At 39.4% G+C, this 12,800-nt stretch overlaps 1 protein-coding gene across 2 annotated transcripts in view; it reads left to right on the top strand.

The window, feature by feature from the left end:
* LOC137859456 (L-threonine ammonia-lyase-like) overlaps nucleotides 1–8,967 on the top strand; it is a 29,161-nt gene extending 20,194 nt beyond the window's left edge. For both annotated transcript variants that reach the window (XM_068688525.1, XM_068688524.1), the window contains exons 9-12: nucleotides 140–265; nucleotides 1,439–1,606; nucleotides 1,931–1,988; nucleotides 8,131–8,967. In XM_068688525.1, the coding sequence (XP_068544626.1) occupies nucleotides 140–265; nucleotides 1,439–1,606; nucleotides 1,931–1,988; nucleotides 8,131–8,229 (451 nt within the window). In that variant the 3' untranslated portion in view covers nucleotides 8,230–8,967. The remainder of the gene's footprint in view (nucleotides 1–139; nucleotides 266–1,438; nucleotides 1,607–1,930; nucleotides 1,989–8,130) is intronic.
* The last annotated feature ends 3,833 nt before the right edge of the window (nucleotides 8,968–12,800 follow it).

Below are 12,800 nucleotides of genomic sequence, written 5' to 3'. Positions count from 1 at the left end.
CACCACAGTGGGATCATTATGTACCCAGGAGGACAGAAGGAATCCCTTCACACATAAATGTATTGTCTTCATTTTTTGGTAGTTCTTCTGTTTTGTTTGTTTGTTTTGTTTTGTTTTGACACAACTCTTTCTCCACCAGAGAGGAGGACATCCTCATTTCCATGCTGAGACTGCTGGAGTATGAGCGAGCCACAGTTGATGCAGAAGGGGCCATTGGACTTGCAGCACTGGTTGCTGGGAAGCTGCCTGAGTTGAAGGGTAAAAGGTACAGCAGCTATTGCAAATGGGACTCAATAGGGAATTGTGGCAAAAGCATGGGGCCAAGTGCCTTGGTCATGGGAAATGGAGGTACTTGTTTTATGAGTGATGCGTCAGTTTCTGTTCCTGCACTGCCAATAGGCTTATCCATAGCATCTACTTCAGGCTGAAGAGACCACTCACAGGTCAGAAGACCATGTTGAATTAGATAAACGTCAGTGTTCTCAAATGACTGGGAGAAAGGCAGTTATGCACATCTGCTATGAGAGCATCTTGCTCTTGCCAGCCTGCTGCCTTCTCACATCCCGCATGTGGAAATCAACCCCATCTGTGGTGGGACCTTGCCTCCTGAAAAAGAAACAACTTGCTAACAAGTGAGCTGGGCTGTCATCTGCAGTCACTGAGTGACACTTGCCTTCCAACCCCAAGAGCTCCTGCCCAGCTAGGATTGCCCTTGTGCTTAGTGTTAATTGTGTGGGTAAATCCCTTCTTGCATCTGGGCTTCAGCACTCAGTACTTAAGCAGATTGAGCCTTGACTCAAGATACAGCCCAGAATGTATTTAAATATACATGTGCTCAAGACAAAGTTTCCAATATACAGCATTGGATGCTAAAATGCTACTGAGGCAGTTGATAAGGCTGAAAACGTACAGAGCAGCAACAAAATTCAATTCAGCACAGCTAAAATAAAAGAGAAAATGCACAGGTTTGCCTCTGCAGAAAGAGATTATCAGGGACTAACCATGTGGCTGTTCAGTTGCTCTTCAAACATTTCTATATTCATTTTGCAAGGTTGAGGTGGGTTTAATTAGTGGCTACAGAAAGCATTGAGCTCTTAAGAGCCCAAGATGCAGAATTTCTGGTGAAAGTGCTGTTCTATTTTTTAAATTTGAAATAGACCTAGAATTCTCCAGCTAATTATCTCTAACAAAACTAAATCCCCAACAAATACCAAGTGAAAACAAAACAGCTTCAGACAATCTAATACAGCCAGCTTCTAGAATCCCACAGCCCACCCACAGTTGATACTGAGAACTAGGAGCTCCTCTGAAATGTAATATATGTTTATGAAAGGCTGGTCCCTGCAAATGTTAAGCTGATATTGAATTTAATGTCTGTGATTTATGACTGCTTCGCACAGAGAAGAGCTAAGAAATCCTATTTTCTTTCTGCATTCAGAGTGGCAATTGCTATATGCAGTGGAAATGTGGAGTTACATTTGCTGCAGCAGTGCATAGCTCGTGCCCTGACCCTTGATAACAGAGTGTGCAGATTTTCTCTTGTGCTTTCTGACTGCCCAGGAGACATTTCAAAGCTACTGGAGATTCTGGCTCGGGAAGAAGCAAGGTAAATCCAGTAAAGTAGTAAGGAAATGTAGTCACTGCATAGCACAAAGATTATTAAAAACTTGGATGTATTTCTAAATGTCCTCTGAAGGTAAGTCCATAAGTAACTAACTAATCAGTGTTTATTGTGTTATGTTTCAGAAAAAGTTCTTTTTCCCTTCATTTTGGTTCCAAAGTAAAAGCAGCTTCTCACCATTGAATAAGTATCTGATCCACAAAGCAGTAAAAATAGCTACTGTTCAGACATTTAGATAAATTGTTTATAATGACGAAGAATTGTTATGATCTCTATTTTATCCCTTAATTTATCCCTTATTTGATTTAGAGTTTTGGATATCAAGCAAGAACGAATGTTTGTGACGTCTGAGCTCTTCAGTGTTGAGGTAAGACAATTCCATTCTCTCTAGCAATGCTGACCTCCCCTTGTTTTTTCTGTTTTCCTATAATCTTTATGCAACAATGTGGAATTTTGGGGAAGTCCAACAGAGTGTTCACAATGATTTTTGAGAGCAGTGTAATAGATCATTTCTTCTGTGTTACACAGCTCCTTGCCTCACCAAACACTTAACAGGTATACAAATAATAGAGGACCTGTTTTACCTGTTATTGTGACATGATCTGTCCAGATGTTAACATTGCAAACCTTCATTACATGAATAGTTCTGTGACGGAAGTGATGAGCAATCTGCAGAATCTAGAACTTGAAGAGCCAGCTGTGTAGGCTGGCTGTAATTATTGAAGACCAATTTGCCTTAAAGCAACGCAGAGAACACCCTTACTTTTAAGGAAACCTTATTTTTAACTAGGCCCACGCTTTTGTACCCTATCCACAAAGAGAACAGAGTAAAGTCATTATTCCTTTGGTGAATATTTGATACAATCATAGAATCATAGAATAATCCGAGTTGGAAGGGACCCATAAGCATCATCAAATCCAATAATGGAGGTGTTATCACCTAATATGATCTCTTAAAAGGATCATTCATCTCATGACATATCTCTTATTTCAACTGGTTTAGCAAAGGTGTGGTTCCACTGTTTTCATGCTACTACTGTCCAGGTCTAACATGACTGTGAAATCACAGGTGGAAGTTTAGGTTCTCGTTCAGTTTAAATTCTTTTCCCCCATGGCTCACACTGGATTTCCATCTGTCAGAGGACTGCACCCTAATTTACTTGAGCCCATAGGAAATGACTTGTAAAGTCTTAGCATTGAAACAGAGAGGTAACTCTTAGCAAATCATACAAATAGCAAATTTGGTAGCCTTTACATTTTACAACTATTGAAGCAGATTAGATGGCCAGGAATATCTAGACAGTAATGAAGGTCAAAGCTAAGGAAAAAAAAAAAATCATCCAACATCACCAGCTAACTGGATATAGAGATCTAAAGGATCACCTATTTTGTGGGAGGAAACTACAGCTTGCCTCTGTGAACCTTCCCTAGCCTTTATCAGTAACGTCTCTCAAATCCAATATGGGAAAACCTATTGCTTAAATAAATGTTTCCACTTGTAAATCTCTTTACAGCTATTTAAATCCCTTTCATTTCATGTTTTTGATAACTTAGAAGTAGTCGGTGGGCAAAATCAATAAGCTACCTAGTAAGGTGAGGTATACCTTTGTTATATAATCATAGAATCATTAAGGTTGGAAAAGACCTCCAAGATCATCTGGTCCAGCCATTATGAAACTATGCAAGTCTCTGCTATAGATTATCACCTCACCTTCTTAATGGGTCTTTTATTTGGACTCAGGCAACTCAGATGAAAAAATATAAATTTGCACTCATCTAGTTTCTAGAGAAGTCTTCTCATCACTGAAACTACAGCATGAGCAGACAGGCAGGTACAGGAGGGCTTCTGAAATGGAGAAGCAAGGGCCTGCAAGGTCCTGCTTGGCAGAGAAGCAGCTGTGGTGGCAGTTTTCCCTCTGACATCAGTCCTGTTTGAAGTTATGGGGTTGTCTGGCCTCTTCCTAGCTATGGTTTTAAATAACTCAGAAGAGACCAGTGATAAAAAGAACATCCATCACACTACTTTTCCATCTGACTGCAACAAAATATGAATTCATAAGTAAAATGTTGTTTTTTCTTTATGATAACATTATACATGGTCCCAGCAGTGCTCAGGTTCCTGGCTGGCTTTGTGTGGTGTAATACCTGCTGTTTGCATACTGTTTATTCACTTTGAGCCAGAAGTCGTTTAATTATTTTGCTCTGTTCTGGTCAATTTGAGTAATTCCCTTTAGGCCAGCTTGCATGTTGTAAAAGAGCAGAGGAGAATATTTTCCACTAGAGTTCCCAGTTGCCAATGTATTCCATGTTATTGACCTGTTGAAAGGATATAGATGAGCACATAGCTGTCCAGCTACAGGAAGGATGTTATCATTCATAAAGCATTTCCTTCATGACCTTGGGCAAGACACTATTTCCCTGCTTCAGTTCCCTGTCTGCAGGAGACGTTTGGAGTGCGAAGTCTGACAATATATTTGCTCTGAGGTGCTCCAAAATAATTCAGTCATTTAGTTTAATGGCGTTCTACAGCAGACTAATGTGGTACAGAATATCCTACCCCAATTTGAGGAAAAAAAGAAACTCAGTCTGAGGTAGACCTGCTTGATTATTATCTGACTTGTGTAATGCTGTGATAACTTGTTTGTGCTAGTGCTCACTGGCCTGAATACAAGAGTGTGCCAAAAGATAAGGGCTTGAGTTGCACAAGATACTATGCTCTTTCTCAAGCATTGCATTGCACGGACCATGGGGGCTACCTGCAGCTGATCCCAAAATCATAAACGGAAGTGCTGCTGCCAGATAATTGGCAATGTGCAGTGGGAGTTCGCTGTATAATTCAGAAAATTGCCCAGTTATTGATCTTAATAGAAACAAAAAGCCTTGCTTATTTATAGAACTGAAATCAATATATGTAAATGAAATTATCATTTGTAACTCCAGTCATTTGCTTACAAACAAACCTATGCTTTTGCTGAGCATGGTGTATCATGAATATTAAGTTATGTGAATAGCTGGAGACTAACGTCTTAAGAAGGCGAATATTGTTTCTAAAATTAAAGAAATGGGATAGAAAAGTGCAATGGATGAGTCATGGATTTAAGGAATTGCACTAGCTGGTTGGCATCAGCCTTTACACTGAGCATGGAAAAGCACTTAAGGCAAAGATTTTGATTGAACAATGCTGCTCTTACTTTGTTCACTAGTGTTGCCTTATAAAGGCCATCCAGTATCTTTATCGGCGTACACAAGCTACAGATATTGGGCACCAAGGAGTTAAGGGGCACACTGAAATAATTTTGAGTATCTGGGAAAATATGATCTAAAAGGCCAAGTGCCCATAGGGAAGACTTGGAGGTAAAGGGGAGCAGAGGTATTCACTCTTGTTGCTCAAGTTATGGAGCATAGAATTTTGTAAATTTCTTTCTTTTGTGAAGTTTTGAACTTTACTCTCCTTGAAATTGAATTAATTCCAATTAATGATTTTAATTTATGCATATGGTTTTAGCATTGCACAGAGGGGTAATTTTTGACTGATCTTTGCCTATACATTTTTTCAGTCTTTGTCCCATTCCCTCATGTTTTCTAATTATTTCTACTTCAGACACAGGACCGCAATATTCAGTGAAGACTGTTCTGTCTTCCATTATCTGTAAGCCTGCTATAAAAACAAAACAAAACCAGATTAGCTAAACCCTTAGGCTGGATTACCTGCCACAGAGAGTAGAACTCTAAATGCAGTAAGAGATTCATCTAGCTTGTTATTTTAAATCTTGCAGCAGCTTTTAAAAATATTACTGTTATTATTATCCAGCAAGAATGTGATCTGCTTGGAGAGAAATGCATAAAATGTACTAGCTTTTTTTTTTTTTTTTTTTTTTTTTTTTTTTTGATATGCAGACTAAAGGTCCTGCACAAACATGGTTCTGCAGTCGGTGAGAATTCTGCTGAATCTAAAAACCTTGGTCTACTACTGTGGGCTTACATACATTTTTTGAAATGGAGTTGAAGTTGCCCAGTCAAATTTTGTCTAGTTATCCTGCATTTTGTCTACAGTAAAAGAAACATCAAGGAATATGTTAAATAAGACCAATTTGCAACACTTACTTTTAGCTCATGAATAGGTTCGTAACCTCCTGTAGCTAGCAGCACGTAGGTAAATGTTTATCCTAGATAAATAGAGGACTCCTTTTATACCTACCCATGAATATAAGGATTACTCTGTCAGACACCCATGTAAATCATCCTTCCCAGGTGAAATGAAGAGGAGAGAGGGGTTCTGTGAAGATGAAACTGCAGCGCAAATTGGCATAATCTGTGCAAAAAAGCAAGTTACCACAGTCCATGTTCTTGCCTGCCTTGTTGTTTAGATCTCTAGCTGTCATAAAGTGTAGTGTGATTATCTCTGCTCCTACTGTGAGCAAGTGTTCTCCCTTCCCTTACTAGACAAGTGTAAAAGATCAGATAAATTCCTGGAGCAGTTTGTTGTTGTTATTACTACATTTCTAATACGCTACAGCACATTACTAGCCATTATCACGTGTTGGATGCTGTGCATGCACAGAAAAAAAAAAAAAGACATTTATCCAAAATGCAAGCACTCTGGCTCTAATCTCTCCAATTCTTTCTGGCTTCAATCATTAGCAAAAAATAAGGACAGAGAGGAGGAGAGTTAGCACTATAAATCCCAATTTGTTCCTGTGTTTGCTCCCAGAGCAGAGCAATTGCTTGCTGCCAAATATTCCAAGCTGAACCTAGCAAGTTCAGACTGGTTCCTCGCACAACAATTGATTTGCTGAGGACCGAACAGGCAGGACTGCTCATGGGGGAGGGGGCTTGCTGCTTTTTTTTTAATTACAGACTTTGTGAGAGATGAGTATGTGCTCTTGAAGATATGACTGCAAAGCTTCAGGGAATTTATACAAACTATGGAGTAACTAATGGTATTTGGTGCTTTGGTGCCAAGATATCGTTTGGATACTTTTCCCAGTGTTTCTGTTCTCTCCTCTGCCCTCATTATTAATTCTGTCCTCCATGACTATCCTTTCCTTGAGACAAAATCCCACTTTTTCAGAGGAGAAAGAAATTTGCATCTAGCTTGTTCCAAAGACTCACAAAAAAGAATAGAACCGTGTTCAGAAAAAGGAGGCAAAGAATTACGGAAACAGATCAGAAATATGTCTTATTTCATGATGCGTTTCAGAATTAGTTTCACAGTTAACTGAATTCATGGCTGTTTATTGGTGGTAGTATTATGTGTTCTCTTTAAATAGTTCTGCTAAAGGGTTATTGTTATTTTAAGCTTATTCCTGGAATTATGAATTCTCTAAGTTCTTATTAAGACATGTCCCAATAAACAGATTTGAGTTGAGACAATTTTATTTTTGCTTTGCTTTCTCTGAAGGATGTAGTTCTAATAGGAATGTTACACGTGGCATCTGTCTCTAGCACTCTGCCTTGAAGTTATCATGACCAGTTCTCCTGTTCTCTGTCGGTTGGCCTGTTAGGATAAACTCTCTGTTGTCACGCTGACTTATCTTGGATCCTTTTCTTGCTAGACTGCCACATTTCTGTGAGGTCTTTTTTCCAAGTGGCACTTTCAACATCAGTAATAATTGCAGCAGGGTCAGAGGTGACTTAAGTTAGTAGTCTAAAATTTTGAAGTGAAGTTTTGTACCTTCACATTGGTGCCTCACCTGTGATAGAGCCCAGATTTTATGGTGATGGGGTAGAGATGTGAGCATGTAAAAGAGGGATGAAAGAAGAATTGAAAAAATGACATTGACGTTATTGTCTTCAGTGGCTGAGTGAGGGGATTGTCTATTGTAAAGGCAAGCAAAGATTAAAAATAACTCTCAAGTTTAGGTTTGTCTGGGTGTTGTTTGAAGTAGCAGCAGAACAACTCTAATAGAGAACTAGAAGTGATGCAATGAGCAAACAAAAAAGTCTTGGAATAAAACAGTAACAAGGTATGTGAATTGAGGAAACCAGCCAGAATACTGCAGAGATGGTAAGGAATTGGGGGATAAGTCTGTGAGAGAGAAGAAGAGGAGAATATAAAAGCCTGAAGGATGGAGGTTCTGGAGCAAACACTGCTGAGAAATGTGGAAATGAGGTGAGGCAAGAGTCAGAGAGAGGTGAGGCGGCAGCAGCACCAGATACCTACCCCAGGGAACGGAAAATGGATGACTTCAGGGAGGCCTCTGGGAGACCAACAGCAGAGAAGTATTTGCCCAGGAGCTATCTGAGAGTCAGCCTATCTTCTTCAAACTTTGAAGACAATAAAGCAGGGAGATTTTCAAGATCATGCAGAAGAACTGGAGGAGCCACAGAGTTTCTATAATATCTTTTTTTTTTTTTTTATCCTACATAGATAGGGAATGTGAGGTCCAGAGTTTTTTATGTCAAGCTGATCTTTATGCTTTTACGAGCACACTTTAGGATTTAGCTGGAAATGCCTTTGTCTGAAAATGCTGCCATGCCGTCAGGAATGCTCCTAATTCTTTTCCCAGGTTACCTGCACTGTGGAGACCAGAGACAAAATGCACACAGCCCAGCTGAGGAACGCGCTCCTGGAACGCTACCCAACAGCCGCGTGGACAGAGCGGTGATGAGCAAAGCACAAGGGAAGGGGCTGAGGTCCTTGGACAAGCATTTTGCAGAGCACTAATCTTGAGGCATTCAGAACAAATATTATTTTTCAAGGCTGAGCAGTTATCAAATAGTTTCAGGATATTTATTTCCTGCTCAAAATGTAGCAAACATCCTTGGAAATAAAGTTGAACTTGAAGCTTTAGCTTAGCTAAGGGAAATTTCATAGTCTCTGCCAGTGTTGGAATTATCAGCTGTTTCACTGGGTTTTGACTAGTGTGTAGAATCCAATGGCATTCAGTAAATAAACGGAGAGAAGGCATATTTTTTATATCTGAATGTAGGCCCCTCAAAGGGCTTTTGATTTTGATGCTCCTAGTTAATGCAGCTCCTGCTGGATTTGGCCATATTACTAGTATAGTCATTTTTCATTTCCCGGCCAGAAGCAGTTCTTCATTTGCTGAATCTGCTTCATGGGATATATACATGTGTGCGGGTGAACATGGTTGCATTTGTGTAAGAACTTTGCTATCACAAGGAAAAATGATGCTAATAAAATGTAATTTAAAAGAAACCCTTATCAGATAAAAGCTAATACTGTATTTTTTGCCCAAAGGAAAAATGACCCTATTTATAAAGTAAGGTTCCAGAAAATGTTGCAACAATTAAAAAGGAAGAAAAAAAAAAAAGGTTTTCATGTGCAGAATATAAATGTAATTCTTGCTCCTGCTTTTGGAGATGCAATGTAACAGTGAGCCCATGAAGTGGCTATATTCCCTTATAAAAAGGAGTCTTTCACCCTTTTGAGTTTTCTAATTGGAATTTCACTGATCATCTTAGTCTGCCTAAAACAAACTCGATCCATCTCACCTGACAGATTAAGTACGATGTCAAGAGTGAAATATATTTAAAGATCACAAGTTACTAAGCAAAGACGGCTCAGGGATAAGAGGAAGACCGAGTCTTAGGCCAGCAGCTAATGCAATTAAGGAAGAACACATTGACCTATATACCATTTTCATCGCTAGAGATGGAGACCTACTAATAAGGTAACATTGTGGGATGGCAAGAGATGTAAGAGAAATTCAGGCCCCCTCTAAATGTGTGTTCAGCAGTTGCTTTTCCACGTGGGCAAAATTCAATTAAAGGTTGTCTGCAACAGCACCAATATAAACTATTCCATTCATTTAAATTGCACCAGATTTGACCCAAATTTTGGGTGCAGGTATTTTAATGTGAAGTCTAAATCCTGTCTCTAGAATATCATGATAACTAAGTATATAAAATAGATACTGTATATTTAGCAGAGCTCAACTCAAAATCCAACAAGCTCAGAGTGTCCTCACAGGCAGCGTGGGATCAAATCCATCCGGTTCCCATGTGCAGAGCCAGTGAACTATTTTTCAGTGTCTGTGAAAATGAACTTTTACTATAACTTTGGGGGAGAAAGATGCTACAAGCCCATCATGACCTTCCCTTGTTGCCGTATTACAACTGATAAATTGAGTTTTCTTCTGCAGTCCTCCCCTGTAGTGAAGCATGTGCTTGTTAGGACGTTTCCTTTCCTAGTCCTGCAATGTGGAATTTCTGTCTCTAGAGCACAAACAAAAAATCACATGTGGAAAACTGAAGGTCCTGGGGCAGGCACATGCTCTTTGTATCCTCTCTCAATTCTAGTCCATCTGTCAGATAGGAAGAACATCATCCAAAGAGTTAGAGCAATCTAATCAGAGGGTCCCTGTGGACTACAAAGAATGAACTTCATATCCATTCTTATGCATATCTTACTTGTATCATGTCTATTACTTACAGATAACCACCTATATTTATAACCTAACTTGTGCCTATAAGGTGGGATTGATGAGGGCAGCATCTTGGCTGTCTCTGTGGTATTTTTTTTAAGAAGTAACAGGCTATTTGTTCTTTCTTATTGTGGCTCAGAAAGGAGCAGGAGTGGAGAAGAGACTCTCACAAATGGTGGATAAATAAGAGAAGTGGGTTGGTTTGGTATGATTTTGGAAGGATCATGTTGGTTTGCAAATGAACCTAAAAAAATATCAATACCCCAACAGTTACTTTCTTTCTCTTCCTGCTAACCACAGCAACGAGTATAGGACTTGGTCACCAGAACGTACTGTAAATCAGCCAGTCAGACACAACTCCTTTTTTCAGTCACAGGAGTTTAAGAAATTTGTATAGAAATACATGATGACGGAACACATATTGAGTACTTGTTGCTTCCATTGAAACAAGTGATGAATCACATCATCAAAGAGCAGATTTGGGGATGTAAGATATATATACACACACACACGTATATGTATAAGGGTGTAATTACCCTCTCATCTCTTTCGGCAAACCTCTCAGGAAATGTTGAGGATGTCTTGGATATTTATGTGAAAAGAAAGTCAGGCTTTATAACCAAAGTTCTCAGTAGTGGCCAGCAGCCTTTGTCCTCTAAACTTCTTGATTTATTATCATGCATTATCCTGGATTTTATTTTTCTAGAAGCTCAGAGTACTAGGGATTTCATTTCTAATCAGAGGTAACTGCATTTAGCAGGTCTTCACATAACAGGAATTAGAGAGGTAATAGATTGAGCATCCAAAAATCAGTGTGGTCAAGATCACAATATGATCAAAAATTTGTTTTGGAAAAAAAAAAAAAAAAAAGAAAGAAAATGATTTGTTTAGTATGTCACATATGACATATGCAGTTGGGTTTTATTGATATTGTATTAAGTATAAACATAAACTGTAAAATATTCTTCAGTGGCAAACTCCTTATATGTTAAAATAATGATACCAGAAGTGATCTCCATTCTGTACTGCTTTTATGCAAGCCCAATGGCTTTAAAAGTAAGACGAAATACTTCTGGGGGGAAGGGGCATTTAAATGAATGTATGTGATTGGAAAGAATACTGAAATATCTGTGCTGCTAAACTTTTTGCATTATGAAATATAATAGGATTGTGGCATTTTGAAGATGTACTTATGTATTTTAAAATGTTTGATTTAAATAAATATTTTTATAGAGTGTTCTTATGTATCTTGAAAAAAAAAACAACAAACTAAAGATTATGTAAAAATATCAGCAAAAGTTAAATCTAAGCATTGTATTTATTTTAAAAATAATAAAAATGACATTATGCTGCCTCAGCAATGAAAGGTTTATCATCTTCTCATATGGTACTGGTAGCAACCCTGCATTAAAATTTCAGAGTTCATTTTTTCCCTTTCTCTGTTGTTGACATTGAGGTGAAATCCACAGCTCTCATGCAGAATGAGCTCTGGGTTGCCAGGGAGTTGACCCAGCAGGCCAGGATTGTCCCTCTTGCTCTGTAGAGCAGCACAGGAGCCTCACAGACTGCTCACCAGCATGGTTGGGTAAGTATTGCTCCTTGCTGGCTTGGCAAGCAATTCTGCTTCGTGTACTGGGCCAAGTACAAATGCTGCCTTGCTTGTACCCAGCTTGTACCCTGGGCAATGTGTCTGGGTACAGCCTGGTACAGAAGGATCCTGGGCTGGGCCTGTGTGGGTGAACTAAGTCCTTATCCTATCCTATCTTAGAGATACTCATCATGAACATTGTGAACTTGGGTAAACCAGGCCTTCAATTGCAGGTTGCAATAGATTCCACCAGCTAAAATACATGTTCATGTCTCTGATGGAAGAGGCTGCTTTGACCCAGTTAATTCTGCTGGAGGTAAGCCACTTAACTTTGGGAGCATCTGTGAATGCAAGGTTTGCCAGGGCCTCAGCACAACTTCTTCCAAGGACTGATGCAAACAAAGCGTATCGTCTACTGAAGGTCTCTCTTCCTACACTGACTCCTAATTTCTCAGCCAGGGCCTGTTAGCTCTGCATTAACTTCTAAAACGCTGCCAGTACACATTTAAATAGCATCAGGTACCGTTCATCCCTCCATACAGGTACTACCTTGCTGTTTGGCCTACTTTTGGAAGATCTGGAAGCACATGTTCTTCCTTCCCATGCCACAGTGCAGTAAGTGCAGTTGACATGCTGTATCAAACTGTTGCTAGATCCAGAGATAGGCATGTGGTTTAGTGGCCAGAAAAGGAAACCGTAAGACTCTTGGTTTGGCCTTTAATTATTGATGGTCATTTATTTGATGGCCTTTTGTTTTTCTGTCACCTTCTTTGTTGTGTGTTTAACTGTAAGCAGACTGCCACATGTAGGATATTGAACTTTACAGAGTTTCTTCTGTTATGAACCTTTGCTTTCATGTGCTCCGAACTTGTTGCTGTATCCAAATGGAAGAGTAATCCTGCTGAATTTCATGCCTTCCTGAGCTGATGCATTTCCCATCGCTTTGATGTGCTTGTGGTGGTGGTGGTGGTGGTAAATAAAGCTGCAGCAAAAGTTGTTGGAAAGCTTTCTGATAAAATCTGAATGTTTGAAGTAATTCAGTATTGAGCACACATAAGATCCCTAAGACCGTAGTGTCTGTGTCTCTCTCTTTCTCTTTCTTTCTCTCTCCAAAGAAAGGAAGAGCCTAGCAAGTCCTTCAGGGGCAGGGTTGAATCAACCACACCTGAGTGCATCCACAGAAAGGATATGAGGGGCTTGT

The sequence above is a fragment of the Anas acuta genome, chromosome 7 (assembly GCF_963932015.1).
Source record: "Anas acuta chromosome 7, bAnaAcu1.1, whole genome shotgun sequence".
Lineage (NCBI taxonomy): Eukaryota > Metazoa > Chordata > Aves > Anseriformes > Anatidae > Anas > Anas acuta.
The sequence above is the reverse complement of the archived record's forward strand: the minus strand, read 5'-3'. Positions and strand labels throughout refer to the sequence as shown.